This window comes from Panthera leo, chromosome E3, assembly GCF_018350215.1.
Source record: "Panthera leo isolate Ple1 chromosome E3, P.leo_Ple1_pat1.1, whole genome shotgun sequence".
Classification (NCBI taxonomy): Eukaryota; Metazoa; Chordata; class Mammalia; order Carnivora; family Felidae; genus Panthera; species Panthera leo.
The window spans coordinates 16,869,383-16,892,093 of record NC_056694.1 but is presented as its reverse complement, the minus strand read 5'-3'; the positions used below and the strand labels follow the sequence as shown (position 1 = coordinate 16,892,093).

Genomic DNA, 22,711 nt, shown 5'->3' with positions numbered 1-22,711 from the left:
ATCACTTACATATAACATACAACAGTGCTCATCCCAACAAGTGCCCTCCTTAATGTCCATCACCCATTTAGCTCACCCCCACCTACCTCCCTTCTAGCAACCCTCAGTTTCTATTCTGTATTTAAGAGCCTGACACAGGGCTTAAACTCATGGACCATGAGATCATGACCTGAGTTGTAGTCAGTCACGTAACCGACTGAGCCACCCAGATGCACCGAGTCTGGTTTTTTAAACAACAGCCTAACTCGTGCTCAATCCCCAACACTGCTATCTGAGGGGGAGGTCTGCCTTTCTTCAGACTCACATCCATGTGGTGGGGCATCTTCAGCCATCTGTTTTACCCTTCCCAGTCATATGCACTTTGGTTTCTGGGCCCCAGGGGGGGTCCCAGGATTCCCTGGGTATCAACTGGGTCTCAAGGGATGGGGGAGGGTGGACTTCTGGGAAAGCCAGGCCCTGGACAAGGAAGCCAGATCTCTAGAGGTGGTGGCAGTGGGAGAGTATGGGCGATTTTCTCCAAGGGTGTCTTTGGCCTCCTGTCCCTGCCTCTGTTCTATGATTAACCAAAGACTTCCTCACTGTGCCCCTCCTTCTGTTACTTGAAGGCCTGAGTCATTATTTTAAATCTCCCTGAGGACACTGAGCATCCTTCAGTGCTCTATTGCTCAGCTCTTCACTTCTCCTTCGATACGCTGCTCAATGATGGCTTTTAGAATTATGCTCCTCTTAGATGGTAAGTGGGGCCTCAGAGCTGGAAGAGGTCTGTCTTGTCTCTGAGACAGACCAGAGGTCTCTATCTGGTAGGGCATTCTGGGGCTGGTGGTCAGCTCATATAGCTCTGTGGAGGAGGTGAGGCAAGGGAGTGCCTTAGTGTCTAGAGTCTGGTGTGGAAAGAGGAATGGCCTGGAATCAGGGGAGGGTCATAACCTGAGCAAAGATGAGATAAGATGGACTCATAGGCTAAGTTTGGGTGGAGAATAAACTACTTCTCCACATTCCCCAAGGCTTCCCCCCACCTTCTGTCAGGCCCCTGGTGTGTGTGTGTGTGTGTGTGTGTGTGTGTGTGTGTGTGTGTGTGGTATGGTTGACAGGAGTCAGCCTCAGAGCCCCAGGGGGGAAGGCCATAGAAGTCACTAGGGAAGGGAAACTTTGGATATCTCATCCTTGGTCCTTGGTTTTGATTTCAGGTAGGTTGTTCCACGACTGCCAAGAGAATAGTCCAGAAATTGAACCTGTAACAGGATCACATTTCTGTGTCATTTGAAATGATTTGTGTGTCAGTCAAAAATCAGATTCCACACAAAAATCCAGACTTTCAGCTTCTCTTGAGAAATGGGAAGGTCTGGAGCTCTGAATTCTAGACCCTGGTAATGCTTACCTCCTTTAAAAGGGCCACATTCTCTAAGTGCCCATAATTCCCTGGTACTCACACCACCCACTTCACTCACTGATGTCACCCTCTTGGCCTCTGAGACATTTCAGTCTGAGACTTTTGGCATCATCCTACTTGTCTGGTCATAGGTTCTTTTTTCAGACTCAGAAATAGAATCATCCTTTGAGGAGATTTGGGATGTGAAGCTCCCTTGCATGTGGCCATGGTAGGGTTATGGCACCTTCAACATCTGGCCTTTTCCCAGAACCCCAAGATTCAGTTGTTTGGACCTTTCCTGTCACATCCTGGCCTAATGGTTTATATTCTTAGAGCTTCCCTACTTTGGGGTTGGAGTTGACTCCTCAATCCAGAGACAGCTGGGAATTCTAGTAGAAATGGAGAAGAAACCTGCTGTCTAGGAGTGAGAGTTGTGGGAAAAACCCTTGAAATGTAGGGGACCTTCCACTGAGGTTTTTGAGCTTAGTCACCAGAGAGGAGAATGTGAAGGATCAGGAGAGTGGGTTGGAATCCTGGCTCTACCAGGGACTTCCTGTGCAGTTCTGGGTCAGCCAACAAATAGTAAGTAATTAGTCACCTGTTAAGGGCCAGGCACTGCCTCAGGCACCAACACAAGATGGTTGCAGTCCTTGTTGTCTTAGAGCCTAGCACCAAGGAAGGGGGGCATGGGAAACACATAATAATAAATAATTAATCAAAAAATTCTAAGTCTGTTTCCCCATCTGGACCTTAGGGTGGGCCATGATGTAATTATTAATGGTGTCCCTTTCATTCTCAGAAGGTCTCAGTTTAGGAAATGAATTGTATTATCATAAGGGGCATTCTTGAGCTAACATACCATGAGGTGACAGGCTCAATTTCAGGTTGTACATGTCCTTTGAAATATCCTTGAGGGGGCATTTCTCTGGATTGTTGCCCTTTGTATTGTGGTTTGATTATTGTTGAGGAAGGGAGAGACAGGAGCCACACAGATGGCAAATCAGGAAACAAAAGAACACCCTTCTCCTGGGAAGATGAGCTGGACTGGGGTGGGCATCAAGATCCCAAAAGTCAGGTATCCAGAGGAGATGAGGCTTCTCTGACTGTTCCTCCCACCCTCACTTCCCTCTCCATATTCCTCAGTCATTGCTTCTTATTATGGGTTCAACTTGGATGTGGAGGAGCCCATGGTCTTTCAAGAGGATGGAGTTAGCTTTGGACAGAGTGTGGCCCAGTTTGGCAGATCGAGGTAAGCCCTGCCCACTCTCCCCACCCTCACCCCTTCAGCCTTCAGGCAAATGGATGAACATGGATTAGGAGGTATCTGGAGGAAGGGCAGCATGGGCAAAGTCTGACACCACTGACACCACTACTACCAACTATTCACGGTCCCAGGAAGGGTCACAAACTCTGGACAAGACACTCCTTCAGGAGGGAGATCTTGAATCTCCTCCAGACAGGTCTCGCCTCATGGCATGTGACCAGTGTAAGTGACCAGTACAGTTACCCTTGCACTTGTAATAATGTTTTGCAGTCTTCTTCTTGAAATTATTAAGAATTGATCTTAGCATTTGTGTGTGGTCATTAAGATTGATGGGGAAGTGGAGATGTGCTGGAGGCTTGGAGCTTTGGCTCACATGCAGTCTAGCCTTCTGTGGAGTGGTTCTTAGCTTCCTGCTTCCCCACACCTATCCAGTGACCCCTGCTGCCCTCAGCCCCTGGTATGAGTTAGGCAAGGTCAAGGTTGGCTGTGCACAGTTTTCCCAGTCTGTGGGGTTTGCACTGGCCCTGGGAAAATCCCTGTGCCTTGGGGAAATCAACACTAAATAGCAAACAGGTAAAGACAGGACAGGTAAAGAGGAGGGTCATGGGGAGGAAAAAAAAAGGGAAAAAAACTTTTTTTCTCCCAGAATAAAAGGCCCACATTTTTATCTCACACTGGGACTGTCAATTATGTACCTCACCCTGCTTCCAGAAACTCACATTCTCAGGTCCCAGCAGCAGGGACCCAAGTTGTTAAAGTCCCAATGTGATGCAAGTGTAACGGAAATCTGGAGGCATAAGAAGGAAGAGATCAAACCCAGGAGGGAATTCTAGGAAGGCTTCACAGAGGAGGTCAAGTTGGCAATGAGCCTGAGAATACAAGAAGATTTCATTGGCCAAGAAGTAGCATATTGAGGTCACTGAGTTCTAAGAGCACATCCGTCCCCCTTCCTCACCCAGCTGTCAGGCTGGGGCATGGAAGAAAATGCCAGATGTCAGAGTTATGGGTTTTTTTTTTTTTTGGTTTGTTTGTTTGTTTTGAAATATACAAGGCAAAAACTGAAGTGCCCAATCTTGGAAGGTCCAACTCAATAAATTTTTCATATGTGTATACCCAGGTAGCTGCCGCCTGGATCCAGGTACAGAAAACATCCTCAGGTCCCCTCCCCTGGATTCCCTTAGGCCTTTTCTGATCACTCAAAATCCAACAAATTCAAAGATAGCCACTGTCCCACTTCCATCACCATCAGTTACACACACACACACACACACACACACACACACACACACACATCTATAAACTATTGATTGACTGCTGTTCACCAGTATTTACAAAAAAAGTAAATATATAGATTGGATGACATGCTGATTGCTACAAAGTTATTGTTTTTCCTGTTGTCTGTTGAAACACAACCCAAACACTGAAAAGACTAAGCCTATGAATCAGGAATAGATAGGGTAAAGAAAAACATGTAGATGAAAAGTTTGCTCATCCATTTATGCCAGCAGGTCCCAAACTGCTACATCTCTAACCATCTATTTAGGTTTTCATCAGCAAGTGTTAGACCCACAAGGATTTCAGTTTTCCATAAAGGAATAGCTTTCTAGAAGGAAGATTTAAATGCTAACCTAATGTGGTTTGCCTGGCTAATTAGTTAAAAACACACAAATATTTGTCTAGTTTTCTCATCTGAGTGGAGAGATTGTTGGCAGACATAACATTTTTTTAAAATTAAAAAATTCTCTCCTCTCAAAAGGTTTTGTAAATAAATTTTTGCACTTATATGACTGTAGATATTGATATGGAGTCTGATGCTTTTGCTTTAAGTTGTCCAACTCAAATTGCTTATGTTATATTTAAATTATCCAATTAATTACAGAACAATATTTTTGTTTTGATACCTTATGGCTTAAAATTTTTCCATGTAGGGGTGCCTGGCTGACTCAGTCAGCTAAGCATCCGAGTTTGGCTAAGGAGATGATCTCACAGTTTGTGGCTTAGAGCGACACATTCAGCTTTGTGCTGACAGCACGGAACATGCTTGGGATTCTGTCTCCCCTCCCCTCTGCCCCTCCCCAGCTCATTCATGCTCTCTTTCTTTCAAAAATAAATAACCTTTAATTTTTTTCCAGGGCACCTGTTGGATTGAGCACTGGGTGTTGTATGGAAACCAATTTGACAATAAATTATATTTAATATAAAAAATTCTTTTTTTCCATGTAACTTGAGGTGATCTATTTCTTGGGTGGCTCAGAATGATGGTACCCCAGAAACAAAATGCACTTACTCATGGCTGGAAAATGTTTTTCTTTTGAATATATTTATTTTTGATTAATGTTAAAAAACAGCACTCAAACCATTTGTATATATAAATACAAATTTATTTATGTATCCTCACACATACACAAACAAAAAGTCCAGCATAGTCCTTCAGCACATGTGGGTTAAACTGAAGCTCTCCTTTTTGAGTAGCCTCATGAGTGGCAAATGCCAAGAGCTTCCCTCTCAAACTCTCACTTCCTTGTTACATGGTGATACCTCCTCACTTGAAGCGCCCTGTGCCCTTACCCCTCATACAACTATATGTCATGCTTGTGCCTCCAGACTCGTGGTGGGAGCCCCCCTGGAGGTGGTGGCGGTCAACCGGACAGGACGGTTGTATGACTGTGCAGCTGCCACTGGCCTATGTCAACCTATATCACTGCACAGTGAGTGACTCCACCTGGGAATTGGGGCCCTCAATCCTCCTGTACCAGAATGTCTCTCCTTGACCTCTAGTCCTGATTCTCCCCCCAAATGAGGGTGTGCCCATGAGTATGATCATGTGTATCTGCCCTCAGCACCACCAGAGGCCGTGAACATGTCCCTAGGCCTGTCCCTGGCAGCCTCCAACAATCGCTCCTGGCTGCTGGTGAGTTTCTCTGGGTCATAGAAGGGTCACAAGGGCAGGATCAGGGGCCAGAGGAGGCTTGGGCTGGGGGAGAAGAAAATGGAGAATTCTGGGGCCCCTTTGCTCACACAGGTCTCTGCCTCTAGGCCTGCGGCCCAACCATGCACAGAGCATGTGGGGAGAATATGTATGCAGAAGGCTTTTGCTTCCTGTTGGGCTCCCACCTGCAGACCATTCGGACAGTGCCTGCTGCCCTGCCAAGTAGGTCCCTTTAGAGACAGCATTTCTGTTTTATACACATACTGGCACAGAGGAGTGGGCAGAGCCTGAGACTATGGTCTTGGCCTCCTGTGCTCATGGCCTCTTCCCAGAGGCCTCAGTGAGCCCAAGAAGGTCTGGGAACATGGTCTGGCCTCGTAAGAAGGGCAGCTTACAACAGGTTCTCTAAGCTGGTCGAGGGGGAAAGTTTTGGATGAGGCAGAAGGGAGCCTCAGAGTGCTGGCAGCAGGAGGCATGAGGATCTCACAGTTGCCAACAGGTGTAGAGATGCTTCTTGGGCTTTCAGAGGAAAGGTGAAAGGTGGATGGTGAAAATGTGGTGAGGATGATAGATCCAGGGATCCAAGTACGAGGCCATTCCTGATCACTCACTGATGAATTTCTAAGGGGAGAAAACATTAGGGCCATGGAAAATGTGATGCACAATTTTGTTGCTGATGTCTTCCACAGAGAGTGGTGCCAGGGACACTGAACATCATCTCTCTGAGAGTCATTCTGAATAAGTCTGTCTTCTGTGTCCTTGGGCAAGTGACCTAATTCCCTGGTTTTCATTTCCTCATTGGTTAACTGGGTCTTAATAATTGAGGTGGTTATGAGGATTGAAGGATTTAATATAAATATAAAGTGCTTAGACTTCTGCTTGGCACATAATATGTAATTACCATTATGACAGAAATTCTAGCTAGGACCATGTGTTTGGACTAGGAGGAAGATACAGATAAACTGTCTTCTCTGTGGTATCAGAAGAGATACTGGGCTCCAAGTAAGAGCTAGGGGCACTTAAAGTGCTGACTGAGAGCAATGCTTTGGACCAGAGAAGTCATGATGCCAGGGAAAAATAAAATAACAGCATAAACAACTCACAACCAAACTGTGAGAGCAGAATCTACAGTGGGGACACAGAGAGTGGAGGAAGGGTGTTCAGGACTTTGGGGGGTGCCGTGACCTGCCTTGGATGTCTGTGCAGCCAGGGTAGGGGATGTGGCATTTCAGCACTAGGAAGTAGATTCTTAATCTCTATGGTCTATTTAACCCATCCCTCCACCTACGTCTCTTCTGGAAAGGATCAGTTTGTTGTCTATAGTTGAGAGTCTGTTTCCTGTTTCTCTCTTTCTCTCTGTCTCTATCTCTCTTTCTTTGTGTTTTTGTTTTCTTTCTTAATATTTGGGCAATGGATTTGGGCCTTTTCTGTGGAGGGTGTTGGAAAATTGGTAATAATTGGTTCATAGACCAAGAATGACCCCGTAAGTCTGTTGAGCAGGAAGGGTTTCTGGGCCCTGAGAGACAGCTGGGCCCCACACTAGCATCTCTGATTCCTTCCTCCTTCTCTACAGAGTGTCCAAGTCAAGAGATGGACATTGTCTTCCTGATTGATGGCTCTGGAAGTATTGACCAAAGGGACTTTAAGCAGATGAAGGACTTTGTCATAGCTGTGATGGGACAGTTTGAAGGCACCAACACACTGGTGAAGATTGAATCCCCAAGACCTGGGGAGTGCTGGGCATGTGGTGGTGGCTGCCTTTGGGAAAGGCCAACCTAGGGGGAGACCTGGCATTGTTGGGGGTGGACTCAGTGGACCTGTGCCATGATAAGGCTAAGGTCTCAGTGCAGGGCTGATTTGTGCCCTTACCTGAGGAAATTCCCCTGTGGCATTTAATATGTCTTTATATGGCGCAGGAAATATAAGGTTTTTTTACTGTTAAAAAGCATTGAAAGGATTGCAAAAATAGTTTTGATATGAAATTAGACTGAAGATACCTTGGCCAAATACTTAATGATTTCTTTGTTGTGTTTTCCATGCAACTCATGATTTCTCTTATTTTATTTCTCACTAATTAGTGTACATGTGTGTATGAATTCTTGAGAAGTGAGGAAATATAGCCTACAAGTGGATTTTATACGTTATGAAAGTTTTTAAAAATCCTATTTTAACAAATATTGCAGTATTGCCAAAGTATGAAAGAAACATTATTTGTTTTTGATTTCTAGTTTTCTTTTTGGGCCAATTTCCCCCTGAGTTTTAGCCTCAAAAAACATGGAAATTGTTTGTAAATCCAAAGTTAATCCAAAATTAAAGTTTATTAAAAAATAACTCTTGAGCACCAGGGCCTTTTTCTTGGCCTTTGCAGTTCTCACTGATGCAGTACTCCAATGATTTGGAGATCCACTTCACCTTCACCAAATTCCAGAGCAGCTCAAGTCCTCAGAGCCTGGTGGATCCAATTGTCCAAATGAATGGCCTGACGTTTACAGCCACAGGCATCCTGAAAGTGGTGTAAGTTCCGCCTTCTACCTCATGTGGACACATTGCCACACCACTTCCTCATGCTGGTCTGAACAGCCCAACTCCAGGACTATGGGAAGCTCTGGGGAAAGGGTCTATAAAGGGAAGTAAGGAGGCTGTAGGGGGAATGTTCCTCCTTGGATCTGTTCCCAGATACAGGATGGGACTCTTCTGCAGTGTTTTTTCTTTGCCTGAACTTGGATTGGCAGGACCCAGATTCCAACTTGAGCAGCTTTGGCTCAGATAATCTGAGTTCTCATTCTGGCTCCCTGCTGGTGACCTGGGAAAACCTGGGAGTTACTGACTTTAAGTCTCAGTTAACTGCCAAATGAGGACAACTTACAACTTGGTTGTAAAGATTACATGAGATGATATGCACCTCATGCATGGCATAGTCTGAGGGTACCAGGATTCCCTAGTCTCCCCAGATGACCTTCTAGAGCTGCAAATGATTTCTTTTCAAAATCAGTTTCATCTCAGGAGAGCCAACTCCCTTTCTTCCTTGACAGGAAAGAACTGTTTCATAGTAGGAATGGTGCCCGTGAAAGTGCCAAGAAGATTCTCATTGTCATCACAGATGGGCAGAAATACAAAGACCCCCTGGAATACAGTGATGTCATGCCCCTGGCAGAGAAAGCTGGCATCATTCGCTATGCCATTGGGGTACGTCCTCTTCCTCGTGGCTCTCTCAGACTGAGACTGCATCTCACCCATGCAGAAAGGCTGGTGGGCTCCTCCTCAGCTGCCTCTCTGCCACAGGTGGGAGATGCTTTCCAGGAACCCACTGCCAGGGAGGAGCTGAACACCATTGGCTCAGTGCCCTCTCAGGATCATGTGTTCAAGGTGGACAACTTTGCAGCACTCAGCAGCATCCAGAAGCAGCTGCAGGAGAAGATCTTTGCAGTGGAGGGTAAATACAGGGCGAGCTTGGTCTTGGAATCCAAAGGTTCCCAACCCGATTGTTCCCTACAGTTCTGAGGGTCCATCCCTATTCACATGTCACCCAAAATTGTGCCCCAGAACCTGAGACCCAGACTCATTCTTCTCCTTCTAAGTCCTTGTGGTCTCATGGTCCCCAGAGCCTAAGTGACCTGTTTTCCCACAGGAACCCAGTCGAGGACAAGTAGCTCCTTCCAGCATGAGATGTCACAAGAAGGCTTCAGTTCAGTGCTCACCATGGTAGGTGGAGCATATGCTTGATAAACAGGTCTCAGGCACCAATCCTGGGCCAGCTCTGTGCTGGGACCTGGGACCCAGAAGTAAATAAGAAGGAGATCCTGTCCTCAAGGTCACTGTCCATTTAGAGAGAGACATATAGGCAGTGTATGTAGGTGCTAGGAGCACGGCAGAGAACAGGATAGCCAAGGTTCCTGCTCTCACAAAGAGCACACATACAGTGGGAGGAGGCAAATAAACACAAACAAAAGATCTTCAGATTATGCTCTGTGTTAGAAGAGAGCAAGAGAGATGATCAGAGGAGGCCTGAGGAATAACAACTGAGGGTGAATGATGAGAAAGGGATAGGTGTGGAAAAATCTGGGGAGAGATTGCTCCAGGGAGAGGAAAAGGCAAGTGCAAAGGTCCTGAAGCATGAACAAGGTTACTGCACTAGGGAGATAAAAGGGACAGCATAGCTGGAGCAGGGTGAGTGAGGGGCAGCATGGAAGGAGTGGGTGGAGAGATGGGAAAGGCCAGATCATGCAGACCAAAGAAATGACAAAATAGCATGACTTATGTGAAAGTAGATGTGTGTTAAAAATATCCATAGGGATTTTCTTCAAAAGAGTTTTGGGGGTGAGTTGGAGGGACATAGAAATGAATCGAGGTTGGTAATGAATTGATCATTGAACCTGGGTACTTACGAGTTCATTGTGCATTTCTTTCTACTTTTGTATATGTTCTAAATTATCTATAGTCAAAAGTTTAGAAAGGCAATAAGCAAGGTATGCAGAGTAGGAAACACCTATCACTCCCCGAGGGAGCCAAGGAAGACCTCACAGAGAAGGTGGCTTTGAGGATGACTCTTCCCAAGGGAGGAGTTGCGTCTCAGAAAGAGAGGAGAGGTGTCCAGGTCAAACACTCGGTGTGTTTGAGCTCTATGCTCAAAGCATAGAGCAACTCCACAGGTTTGTCTGGGGAGGACCTGAGATGCCATCCTCAGGGTCTTGGTGACAGGGAGCCATCTTGGGTTGCCAGCTGGGTGATGGCTATATATTTGGTCTGAGGAAACCTAACACTGAGGAGGATGGAGAAGAAGAACACAATAGGAGGCAGAAAGGGCAGTGGGTGAGAAGAGCTGGGACTTACTGGAGCAGTGGCACTGGGGATGGACTGAGAGAGACATTAGGAGTCAGGGATTGAAGCTGCTGGACAGGACTGGGGAAAGAAAAGAGAATTCCAAATAATGAGTGGAGTCGGCAGCAGGCATTGCTTTGGAATAGGCTGCCTTGTTTTGACTCAAAACTGCTTAGCCCTGGAATCCTTTCCTCCCAGGATGGACCAGTTCTGGGGGCTGTGGGGAGCTTCAGCTGGTCTGGAGGTGCCTTCCTATACCCCCAAAATATGAGCCCCACTTTCATCAGTGTGTCTCAAGAGAACGTGGACATGAGGGACTCTTACCTGGGTGAGAAAAAGCTGTGGTTGGGGGCACAGGCGGGAGGAGATGAGCTGCCTGGAAAGGGCAGGAACTTAAGGGATGGGGAGGAAGATTTTGTGCTGAGGCCTGCCCTCCCCCCAGGTTACTCCACCGAGCTGGCCTTTTGGAAGGGGGTGAAGAGCCTGATCCTGGGGGCTCCCCGCCATCAGCATACTGGGAAGGTTGTCCTCTTCACCCAGGAGTCCGGACAATGGAAGCCAAAGGCTGAAGTTGCAGGGACCCAGGTTGGGTGTAGAGGAATCCAGAGTGGACCATGAGGGTGGCAGGGTGTCCAAGGATGGAGAGGGAGGAGATGAAGGGGTTTGGGGGACCACGGGGTAAGGTTCTGGTGGCAGGGGGCAGGCAGGCAGGGTGACTTCACGCTCTGCCCTCCAGATTGGCTCCTACTTTGGGGCCTCCCTCTGTACTGTGGATGTGGATAGAGATGGTAGCTCTGACCTTGTCCTCATTGGGGCTCCACACTACTACAAGCTGACGTGGGGGGGCCAGGTGTCCGTGTGCCACTTGCCCCAGGGGGTGAGTGTCTGATGAGACCTGGGCTGGGTGGGGCCTGGGAGTGGGGTGGAGGGGTTGTCTGGGTTGAGGCATGACACTGGTTTTGTTCCGCAGAGGGCTAGGTGGCAGTGTGAGATCATTCTCTGTGGGGAGCAGGGCCACCCCTGGGGCCGCTTTGGGGCAGCCTTGACAGTGCTGGGGGATGCGAATGGGGACAAACTGACAGACGTCGCCATCGGTGCCCCAGGAGAGCAAGAAAACCGGGGTGCTGTCTACCTATTTCATGGAACCTCAGAACTGGGCATCAGGCCCTCCCACAGCCAGGTGAGGCCCCTCTCTGAAGCCTCTTCCAGTTCCACCTCCTTTCCCATGTCTTAGATGTGCCTGATGTCCCTGTGCCTCTTGTCATGGACCTTAGTAGTAGCTATTCTCCTTTTAGGGGTTTATTGCCATGAACTTCACCAGGCCCAGCTAAGTGCAAATTATCTCTCTTTTGTCCTTTGGCTCCAAACAGACTCCAATCTGTTGTGGGCAGTTTAGTGGGTAAGAGATTGCAGGCCCTGGTCAAATGCCTGGCCAGTCATGTCAGCTGTGTTGCCTTAGGCAGTGACTGATTTAACCTCTGTGAGCCTTAGTTCCCCTCTATGAAACATTAAATGATAAACTCCATAGGCTTCTTGTAAAGACGACTCAATGGAGTACTAAGTACTCTGTTCATCAAATATTTATGAAGGAATATACACGTGATGAGTAAATTAACCTATTATATTTCTATTGTTATGCTTTAATTTTGTCATTAGCCTGTACCCTCACATGAATTGGACCAAAGGAGCTTGCCTCTCTCTGTCTGAGATCCCTGGGGTCTCACTACACTTGCTTTCCATTCCTACCCATTCATCTCTCCTTTTCAATTTTTCCATTCAGTTCTACTTTCATTCACTGTATTCTCCTTTCCAAATCTTTATTCTCAAACCTCTCAAATGACCTTCCCTTGACTTCCACTTCTCCTTTCCCTCTTTGGCCAGCGGATTGCAAGCTCCCAGCTCTCTCCCACACTCCAGTATTTCGGACAGTCGCTGAGTGGGGGTCAGGACCTCACCCAGGATGGACTAGTGGACCTGGCTGTGGGGGCCCGGGGACAGGTGCTGCTGCTCAGGTGATAACTCCCCACATCCCACCCTTTCCCTCTGTGTGTCCAGTTCAAAAGCTGCCGCCTCCCTTGTTCTCCTCCCCAAGGTCAGAGTCAGGTCCTCAGCCCCTCTTTGCACCCTCAGGAGTCAGCCAGTGCTGAATGTGGGGGTGACTATGAGATTCATGCCCTCAGAGGTGGCAAAGGCTGTGTACCAGTGCTGGGAAGAGGTGCCCACCACTCTGGAAGCTGGAAATGCCACAGTCTGTCTCACTATCCGCAAAAGTTCACTGGACCACTTAGGTGAGTTTCTTCCTAGTGAGTCTAGCCCCTTACCCCATAAAGGTTCCCACCCTATCGTCAGGAGAGAATGCGCCCAGGAATCCAAATACCACCTCCACATCCACCCAGCTGCCAGTGTTGGAAACCTGGGTCCCTTTTCTCCCCCTCTCCCCACACCCAGGCCATAGGTTCTATCTCCAGGGTACATCTGCCCATTTCTCCCCACTGGCCCCAGCCACCTCCTACCTTTCCTACCTATACTTTGAGCTGTTCCCATGTCTGTTTTTTGCAGCTCCCACCCTATCCCCATAGAGAAACTATAGGGATTGTTCCTAAAATGCAAATCTAGTTTCCTTACTTTCCTGCTTAACACCCTTCAACCACTTTCTTCTTGCATTTAGAAAGACCAAAATCCTTCCCTACAATGTCCTTGCTGACTTTGCTCCTCTCTGCCCTTCCAAACTCACCTCATCCCACTCTCCCTTTTTGTAAATGTGCCATCATCTCTCTCCCTTCTGGTCTTAGCCACTGTTCTCATGGTCTGGGATTTTCTCTTCCCCATTCTTCACCAACCCCTGCTCATCCTCCAGGTCAGAGATCAGACAAGGCCCACCCAGGGAGGCACCTCTGACGTCCAGCAAGCCCTCCTTGGTACAACTGAGGATCCCACTGTTGAGTTGATCATGGTGTGAAATTAAGTCCTACATGCTCATCTCTTTTCCTAGACTGTGACCTTGGGGCTATATTTCTCTATCTCCTTCTCTACCTATATCCCCAGCACCTGTTACATCTCATGACCCATAGAAAGTGCACAGCAAATATTTATTGCACAAATAAAAAAAAAGCATAGAACTTCAGAGGTTCTCTTTGACTTTTCGTCTTCTGTTTCCCATTCTCCTCCAGGTGATGTCCAAAGCTCTGTCAGGTATGATCTGGCATTAGACCCAAGCCGCCTGATTTCTCGTGCCATTTTTGATGAGACCAAGAACAGGACTTTGTCTCGAAGAAAAACCCTGGGGCTGGGGGATTACTGTGAAACCATTAAGCTGCTTTTACCAGTAAGGACTTTGGGTTCTGGGAAAGGTGGGGGGAGAAGGAGCCCAAGGATAATCTCTGGCATCTCTGCTGCCTGTTGGGTGAGGTGGAAAGGGTGGGGAGAGTGGGGCCTGAGAGAGGAAAGTTGAGGCCAGAGTACCTGGCTGAACAGCTTGCACAAAATTCTGACTGGACAGCAGGAAATGGATGCAGTTGAGAAGGGCCAGTGGTGGAAAGTAAGGAGAAGGATAGTGGGGCTTTGAAAGCCTATTCTCCCTCAGGACTGTGTGGAGGACGTGTTGAGTCCCATCATCCTACATTTCAACTTCTCCCTGGCTGGGGAGCCCATCCCCTCATCTGAGAACCTTCGCCCTGTGCTGGCTGTGGGCTCACAGGACCTCTTCAATGCTTCTGTGAGTCTTCTGACGAAATCCCAGGGATGTACTGATTTTCACTGTATCTCTGTGTGCTTCAAAACCTATTTTGGTTCCCAACCACATCAAGTCCAAATTGCCTCCACCCAGTTACCAAGGCCCTGCCTAGCTAAGACCTTTACACATGTCCCAGCTGGTGCCCACCTTATCTCAATATAAACTCTCTGGTTCTCATTTTTCAAATCCTTCCCAACTTTTCTCATTCCTACTTCTGTTCCTTTTTCCATGTGGTATCTCCTACTTGGAAAACATTTCCTTCTCTCCACCCCAAAGATCTTCTCTAGTCCCCAAAGCTCCAGTCTTATCTTCCACTCTTTTGGAAACCACATTCAGCATCTATCACTTCTCTGGCTTCCTATTACTTCATGGTGATACCAACGTTACATGACTGGAATCATAGCAATCTGCATCTACTTTTGTGGGTCCTTTAGAATTGTGGGTTCCATAAGTACAAGAACCATGTCTAATTCACCTGTAGTTTCCAGTTTTTCTAACTCCCTACCCACCCCCTTATTGTTACTTAACAGTGTTTGTTGAATAATTGTTCCAATGTGAGTTGGATTTAACTCCTCAACTAAATTCTGTGCCCCTTGAAACCAAAGTTCTTATCATTCTTTTATATTCTAACTGCCCCTTCCCCACTGCCCCACTTCTTGTCAGTGTCTAGCACACTGTTGTGTGCAGAGTGGGTGTTCAGTAATACTCAATAATGAGTATTACTCATTATTAAGAGGAGTGCTCCTACTGAGGGGAATGAAGAAAGGTTGAGACATGGATGGGAAGAGATATTCTGTTTTGCTGCAGCTCCCCTTTGAGAAGAACTGTGGACAAGATCACCTCTGTGAAGGAGACCTGAGTGTCAGTCTCATCTCCTCAGGGTGAGCTCTATCTGCTTTCATTTCTAGACACTTAAGCTTTTGGGTCTCCCATCCTCATAGGATGAGATGTACTTTTGTTTCCCTTTGGCTCTCCTTCTAACAAAGAAATTTTGATTGGAATGTTCTCAGCCAATAGTTCATGAGTTCCCACAGTCCCACCCCTACCCCCTATCCAATTCCAACTCATTTCCAATGGAGCCTCTTTTTCAGTTTTGTCCTTCCTCCTCCAGCCTGCAGACCCTGGTGGTAGGGAGCTCCTTGGAGCTTAATGTGACAGTGACTCTGTGGAATGAAGGTGAGGATTCCTATGGAACTGTGATCAACTTCTACTATCCAGCAGGGCTGTCCTATCGACGAGTGTTAGGAACCCAGGTAAATAGCTCCCTTGGGCTCCAGTTGCTGGGATCTCTTCCCTGCTCTGGGTTATAGTAGTTTTCTTTTAATTCTTCTCTGGTGAAATATAAACACACACACACACACACACACACACACACACACACACACACAGACATACACAGACACACACATACAGAGTTCCAGAGTCAGAGAGGGATGGAGGGAGGGAGGAAGGGAGATAGAGTGAGAAGTGCATAAAGCTTATGTATGATGAATAATATTAATGAAATGTCTATGTAATTAGCATGAGGTCAAGAAATAATACACTGCTGGCACCCCCAGATGTCCTCCCTGTGCCTTTCCTTATAACCTCACTCTCTCCCCAAAGGTAATCACTAAAGTATATTAGGAACTGATGATCACAGTAAGAATAGTGATTGCCGTTTCTTAGATAAAACCAGTGAGTTTTTGCCAATATTTGAAATTTATATGAATGGAAACATGTTATATGTTCTCTTGTATATTTATTCATTTCTTCAACATATGTTTGTGAAATTCATCCATGTTGTTCCTTGTGGCTGTAAAACACTTTTATTGCTATCTGGAATCCCTTTGTATGACTGTACCACAACTTATTTACCCATTTCACAATTGATGGTCATTTGAGTTGTTCTCTGATATTGGCCATGACTATTCTTGAGCATGTATCTTGGTACACATATGCATAATATTTGGAAGATGTATGTCAGTTATGGAATTTCTGAATCATTGAGTATGCATATTTTCAATTATAAGTAAAGTCAAACCATTTCCACCTATTTGCACTTCCATCACCTGTGGCTTTCCATCCACTCCAACACTTGGCATTGTCAGACTTTAAAATTTTTGTCTATCTGTTGATACCTCCTTGAAGTTTTAATTTACATTTATTTAATGAAGTTGAGCAAATTGTAATCATTTCCTGGTCATTTTGATTTCTTCTTTTAGGAAGTGCTTGTCCAAGTCTTTTCCTTATTCTTCTACTGAGTTGTCCATACTTTTCTAGTTGTTAAGAGCTCTTTAATATTCTTGTTACTAATACTTTTCCAGTTATATGTATTAAGTATATTTTACAGTCCTGTTCCCAGTCTTTTCAGTCTCTGTATAGTGTCTCTTGATGAGCCAAATGTCTTAATTTGATTGTGGTTGAATTTTATCAAATATTTTCCTTTGTCGTTTTTTTTTTTTTTTTTTTTTTTAATGTGTGGATCTTGTCTGAAATGCTTCCCTACTCCAAGGTTATGAAGATAATCCCCTGTATTATCTTTTAAAAGCTTTATAATTGTGCCTTTTCACATTAAGAATTTTTATCTAGCTGGAATATTTTAATGTATGGAGTGAGGTAGGGATCCAATGTGTTTTGCTCTTTTGTTTGTTTTATTTTGTTTTGAATAGGCCGATTTTCCTAAGACCATTTTTTGAAAAGTCTGTCCTTTTCCCTACTGTTCTGCAATGCCCCACTGTTATATATCTAGCCCACATATGCACATGGGTAACATATTTGAATTTCTTTTCCTCCTCTGGAAGCAACCACACCAGCGCCCACTGCGACTGGAATGTGAGGCAGCGCCCACAGGGAATGAGAGCCTGAGGAGCAGCAGCTGTAGCATCAACCATCCCATCTTCCACGAGGGCACTAAGGTGAATGCTTCCCCCCAAATCCTCATCACTCTGCTCCTTTGTCCTTACCCATTTTCTTCCCTCACTCCCCCATGACTTTCCTTATCCCCATTCTTTCATTCTTTTCCTCTCAGGGCACCTTCCTAATCACATTTGATGTCTCCTACAAGGCCACCCTAGGAGACAAGTTGTTTCTGAGGGCCAATGTAAGCAGGTGAGTCCAGGTGTATCCCTCACTCTTCCATCTTATGCTCCAGTCAGAGGTTTCTCTCTTGGATTCCTTCCCAACTGGGCTCCCCCCCTCTCTCTCCAGTGAGAATAATAAGCCTACATCCAGCAAGACCACCTTCCAGCTGGAGCTCCCTGTGAAATATGCTGTCTACATGGTGATCAGCAGGTATTTAATACCTGCCCTCCCTTGACCTCTGACCTTCCTCTAAGCCTAGTACCTCCCATGGCTGCCCAGCCTGCTCTTGAAAGGGTGGGTATCTAAACTATCCCCTCTGATTCCTCACATGGAAATACTTGTGACCAGCCGTACATTTATCTATAATACCATCTACCATACAGTTCTTGCTTCTTCTCTGATGAATTGGCCTACTATTTGGATGCACATTTGCCACCATTGTGCACTCCTCTCTCTTTCTCTAAGATGGAGGCTTCCTTTAACATGAAGCCAATTCTGGTTTTGGTGCTAGATATGAATGTGCAGAGGTGAAACTAACTAGGTTAAGATTGAGGCTTTTTTAGCACTCTGAAGTGGGGAATATGGTTTGTCACCACACAGAGGAAATAAAGGTCAGGTTTTCACCAAACCAGAAGGAGAGCAGAGGTGTGAGAAACTGCTGGGAAAGTCTCTAAGAGGCCAAGGCTGCAGCAGGCCACAGGAGAGGCAAGTGCAGGGTTGTTGCTCTCAGTTTTGAAGGTGGGTGGAGGAGCAGGGGCAGGTCAGGCTGGAAGCAGGGCAAAGAGCCCTGAATACCTCACCAAACTCCAGAGGCTTAGTGAGTTGGTCAGAAGCTTATAATATTGCCATGGGACAGAGTTTGCTACTGTTGTTGCTGCTGCTGCTGACACATGAAATTTTAGGGGAACTGGGTTGGGGGTGCTGATCAAACAGTGTGTCATTGCCCTTCCAAACTCTGTGTCCTAATTTCCCCTTCTAACCATGGGAGAACAGTGAAACTTGTAATTTAAGAGCTTCCAGTTATATATACTTATGATATGACAGGCATTTTAAATGTACTTGACACATATCTACATTCCTTTAATCCTTCGAATAACTCTATGACATAGTTATTGTTAACCACCCTTTTTTAGCAACAAAGAAATCAAGAGGTTAAATAACTTGCCCCTGTCAGTCAGCTGGGAAGTGATAGCACCACGAATCACTCAGATGGTCTGACTCCAGAGCTTGTGCTCATGCCCATATACTACTGTGCCTCTCCAAGGATTGGGAAAACTGAGTGATTTACTGAAATTTGAAAAGAGAGTTAGAACTGAAGTTTTAAGGTGAAAAAACTGAAGCACAGAGAGAAACATTTGGGATCAGGAGCATAGAGGAGGGCAAACACACTGAGGGAAAAAATAAATCCTAACATTTATGTCATTGCTGCAAACTGCCTCACAACTCTATTACAGGCGCTATTATTAGCATCCTCATTCTAAAGAGGAAGAAACTACAGGGCTCCAGAGAGGTTTAGTAGCTTGCCTTAAATTAGTTGGGTAGGAAGTGGTAGACTGAAATGTGAACCCAGATGGCTTGGCTCCAAAACCTGTGTTCTTAATCATCAAACTGACAGTCACATCTGTGGGAAAACTGGGGTGGGGGGCGTGGAGTTTCCGTATGGCTGGCCTGGCTTCTGTACACTAGCTGCTGGTGAAATGTGCATGTCCCGTTGCTTGTTTGCTTGATTCCACTGAGACCTTAGATGATAACTCTGGAAAGACAGGGATTATGGCTTGTTAACTGTTGTATCTCCAGAGTCAAGCACACAGCCAGTCACAGGGTAAATGTTTACTGAAGAAGGCCATGGATGCATGGATAGATGGATGGAAACCCACCTGCAGCCTGGGACATTTATGTCTGCTCCAGGGTCTTGTGTTCATGCACCATCCTTTTTCACATTTACTTAGCTGCTGCAGGATAGCCACATTTATTTTATTCTTTCCATCTGGAGGGGCTTGCACTGCATTTTTTCCTGAGTGATCCAACCAAGATTCCCTTGAGTCCCCTTAGGCTTTTTTGTTCTGGCAGTGGCCTCTGCAAGCATTACCTAAGGCCAACCACGTACCTACTAGAGGAGAAAGCCATGTGAATGCCTTCTTCTCGTGGGAAAGTGTTTAAATGTTATAATAAGTAATGTTTAAGTTGGGCCTTTAAGTGACATTTTCCAGAAGGGGAGTGGTAATTACATTCCAAGCAAAAGAAAGAACTTGAACAAAGTTATGGGAACTTGAAAGAGCCAGGGTATCAGAGGGCAACCTAGCAGTTCTGGGTGACTGGGGCAAAAGTCATGGGAGAAGGGCTGAAGCTGAGTCTGCAGAGGCATGCGGGGACTGTAATTATATCTCTGGGCATTCTTCTGGGCCCACAGAGCCTTTGGAAGACGACTGGGGCAAAAGTGAGGATGGCTCCGTAGCTGTTTCTCACCAACAAGCCCTCTCTCTCCAGGCAGGAAGAATCTACCAAGTACTTCAACTTTTCAACTTCTGGTGAGAAGAGCAAGAAAGAAGCTGAGCATCGTTATCGTGTGAGAAGCCAGGGAGCATCCATATCTTCCCTCCCATGGTGCTGCTAATGTTTGGAGCTTGTGGAAAAGAGACAGACAGTGTACCTGAGGGCTAGAACCAGGAAAGGAGTAGGATTTGGGATGCTCTAGGACCACAATAACGTTCTGTCTCAATTTTCTGCAGGTGAATAACCTGAGTCAGCGAGATCTGGCCATCAGCATTCATTTCTGGGTTCCTATCCTGCTGAATGGTGTGGCTGTGTGGGATGTGGCTGTTGTGGCCCCTTCACAGGTGCCTGCTTGCCTTTCCTAATGCTCTGGAGTCTGACCCACAGTGCCCCACACCGTCTTACCAGTGAAATGTTGATCATTTTGTGGCTATTTTCTCTCTCTCACTAGAGTCTCCCCTGTGTGTCAGAGAGGGAACCTCCCCAGCATCCTGAATTCCTGACCCAGATTCCAGGGAGTCTTGTACTGGTGAGAAAGACCCTGGATTCCCATTGCAGGACCAGCTGTATATTGGGGTATATAGGGAAATGCACTTGCTGGGTTGCAGATGTATACATATGTCCTATAATTTTTCATCTGTTCTCGACCCCAAGCCTGACAGAGTTTATTTTCTGCTGTCGTTCTTGCCTAAACTAAGACCCTCCTCAACTTCATTCCTCTCCTGTCCCTAGAACTGCTCCATTGCTGATTGCCTGAGGTTCTGCTGTGACCTGCCTTCCTTTGGCATCCAGGAGGAAGTTGAATTCATCCTGAAGGGCAACCTCAGCTTTGACTGGGTCAGCCAGGTGTGTAGGCCCAACAGGAGAGCCCCCCCTTCCCCCCAGGATTCAGGTGCCACCAGATGACGTCTGTGTCCATCCTCCAGCCAGGACATTTCTTGAACTCTGTGCCTTTCCCAGTGCTAGTTCCTCATCTGTGCCCCCTCTGTTTTGTAGACATTGCAGAAGAAGATATTGATTGTAAGTGTGGCTGAAATCACGTTCAACAGGTCCATGTATTCCCAGCTTCCAGGACAAGAGGCATTCTTGAGTGCTCAGGTAGTGACTGTGTGGTAGGCAGTGGCCAGGCTGGTAAGAGGGCTCCTAATGCAAAATCTGTGGTGCCTTATGGGAGACTCACAAGCCTGGAGGGAGGAAGGATGAAGGTCTCTCAGCAGGAGGGTTGTCCTTACGCCCATGAGTTTTTCTGTATGTCACCCCTTGGAGTAAAGGAAGGAGGGGAGAGAGCTAAAGGTTGGGAAACCTGGGAAGAGTCTGGGACAGCAAAAAGTCTGATGCTTTCTAATTCCCAAATTAGATGGAGATCATGCTAGATAAGCATGAGGTGTATGATCCCATTCCCCTCATTGTGGGCAGCTCTTTGGGAGGACTGCTGCTGCTGGCTCTCATCACAGCCATCCTCTACAAGGTGAGTGTTTTAATCCCACTCTCAACACCAGCAGCATACAACCCAAGCCCTCTCAGAGAAAGGATGGTATAGTGGAAAGAACTCAGACAATGGAGCCAGGCCAGCCTGTGTGTGCATTTTGGCTCTGCCTTGCTCACTCTTTAATGTCAAGCAATTTGCTCTACTTCTCTGAACTTGTTTTCTCATTTTTGAAATGATAATCATGCCTGTATCTACAAAGTAGCTGAAGTGAGACAGAAACGAGGACAGGGTATGTGTATAGGCCTGCGTATGAATCTATGCTGTTTTACTATAGGTTATATGCATAACCATTGTGCTTGGCACACAGTAGATAATACACAATAGCTGTTGTTCACATAAGTGTTCTGGCACAGAAATGCAAGACAACTTCTCTTCTCCTTCAGCCTCTTCCTACTCCCAACTTTCTTCCCTGCCCTCTTACCCAGCTTTTCTGATTTACTTCCCCTCACAGCTTGGCTTCTTCAAACGTCAGTACAAAGAAATGCTGGATAACAAACCTGACGACACTGCCACATTCAGTGGGGAAGATGTCCAATGTGAGGCCTCAAATTTGCCTTTGTCCTAATAATTCACTTTTCTGTTTGTATCTACCCCTATTGGCTGGGCTTGACTTTGCCTACAAATCTATTTCCATGGGAATAACTTCTGTATAGATATGTACTGGACTGAGCAACTTACCAGGTGCTAAGCCACTTTCTCAAGGTATTTGAAAGGTTTTTATATTTTAACATATTTGTCAGAGTTCTTCAGTGATGACTCACTTTTTACAAAAGCAAGCATTATGCCAGCATAAATTTTCATATATAAGAATTGCCATATTAAATAAAGATGTTTATAAAACATTCTTCTTTAATCAAAGAGCTTTAATTTAGGGACCTGAGTGCTATTCTAGGAAGAGTTGAGGGACCCTGCTTGTGGGCCTAGAAAACATTCACTCACTTTTTCAGGTGATTGAGGCCTGAGATAATCTTTTTTTTAATGGCACTATATATGTAGCATCAGGGGAGTAGCCAAAGGAAGAACTCAATGTGTCTGTTTCTCATGGGTTTCAGCACAGGCTTCAGGCTCTTTGGTAATGTCAAGTGAGCAGACTGTCCTAAGAGGTGAGTGAAATTCCCTGAACTTGTTTGAACCGATCTCTCCCTTGAATGAGATCCCCAGAGGCTAGGAGAGCCAGGCTTCCAGAAAGGAGCATATGATTTCCCAAACTAATACAGAAGACTCATTAAGGGTGGTCATAGAGAATAGCTAAAATATTCCAAATCCAAAACTACGTCATGAAGACTCACAGATAGGGCTGTAGTTCCTCTGTTTGAAATCAGGGTTGTTTCCAAAAACCAGAATTCACAAAAGCTGTGAATATATGTCAAGAGACAAGTGGTACTTCAGAGTCTGCAGCCCTTAGTTTCCAGGGACCTCTGAGGAGGGCCCTTATTTAAGTCTTTTAATATCTGAGAATCTCATTTCCTCGTCTGGAGAAGGGGAACCAAAATTATATCTTGTTCCCAGAGTTACTGTGAGGTTAGTGTTATGTGAAAGACCTTTACAGGCTA

The 22,711-nt window shown here is 46.0% G+C and overlaps 1 protein-coding gene across 3 annotated transcripts; it reads left to right on the top strand.

Moving 5' to 3' along the window:
* The first annotated feature begins 514 nt into the window (after positions 1-514).
* LOC122210114 (integrin alpha-D-like) lies at positions 515-21,977 on the top strand. 3 transcript variants are annotated; one of them, XM_042922593.1, is made up of 30 exons: positions 520-733; positions 2,513-2,618; positions 5,238-5,341; positions 5,474-5,544; positions 5,670-5,784; positions 7,136-7,266; positions 7,931-8,076; positions 8,595-8,748; positions 8,845-8,995; positions 9,191-9,264; positions 10,579-10,708; positions 10,823-10,965; positions 11,117-11,257; positions 11,351-11,560; positions 12,262-12,392; positions 12,511-12,668; positions 13,551-13,705; positions 13,964-14,095; positions 14,921-14,994; positions 15,225-15,366; positions 16,897-17,010; positions 17,124-17,203; positions 17,303-17,386; positions 19,664-19,742; positions 19,906-20,013; positions 20,121-20,198; positions 20,402-20,515; positions 20,666-20,767; positions 21,027-21,137; positions 21,610-21,977. In XM_042922593.1, the coding sequence occupies exons 1-30, from the start codon at positions 700-702 to the stop codon at positions 21,721-21,723; spliced, it is 3,486 nt and encodes a 1,161-aa protein (XP_042778527.1). In that variant the 5' UTR covers positions 520-699; the 3' UTR covers positions 21,724-21,977. The 3 variants fall into 3 exon arrangements, with proteins under 3 accessions (XP_042778526.1, XP_042778525.1, XP_042778527.1); XM_042922591.1 differs by lacking the exons at positions 11,117-11,257; positions 21,027-21,137; positions 21,610-21,977 and having other exon boundaries at positions 518-733; positions 20,402-20,672; XM_042922592.1 differs by lacking the exons at positions 20,121-20,198; positions 20,402-20,515; positions 20,666-20,767; positions 21,027-21,137; positions 21,610-21,977 and having other exon boundaries at positions 515-733; positions 19,664-19,740; positions 19,906-19,974.
* The last annotated feature ends 734 nt before the right edge of the window (positions 21,978-22,711 follow it).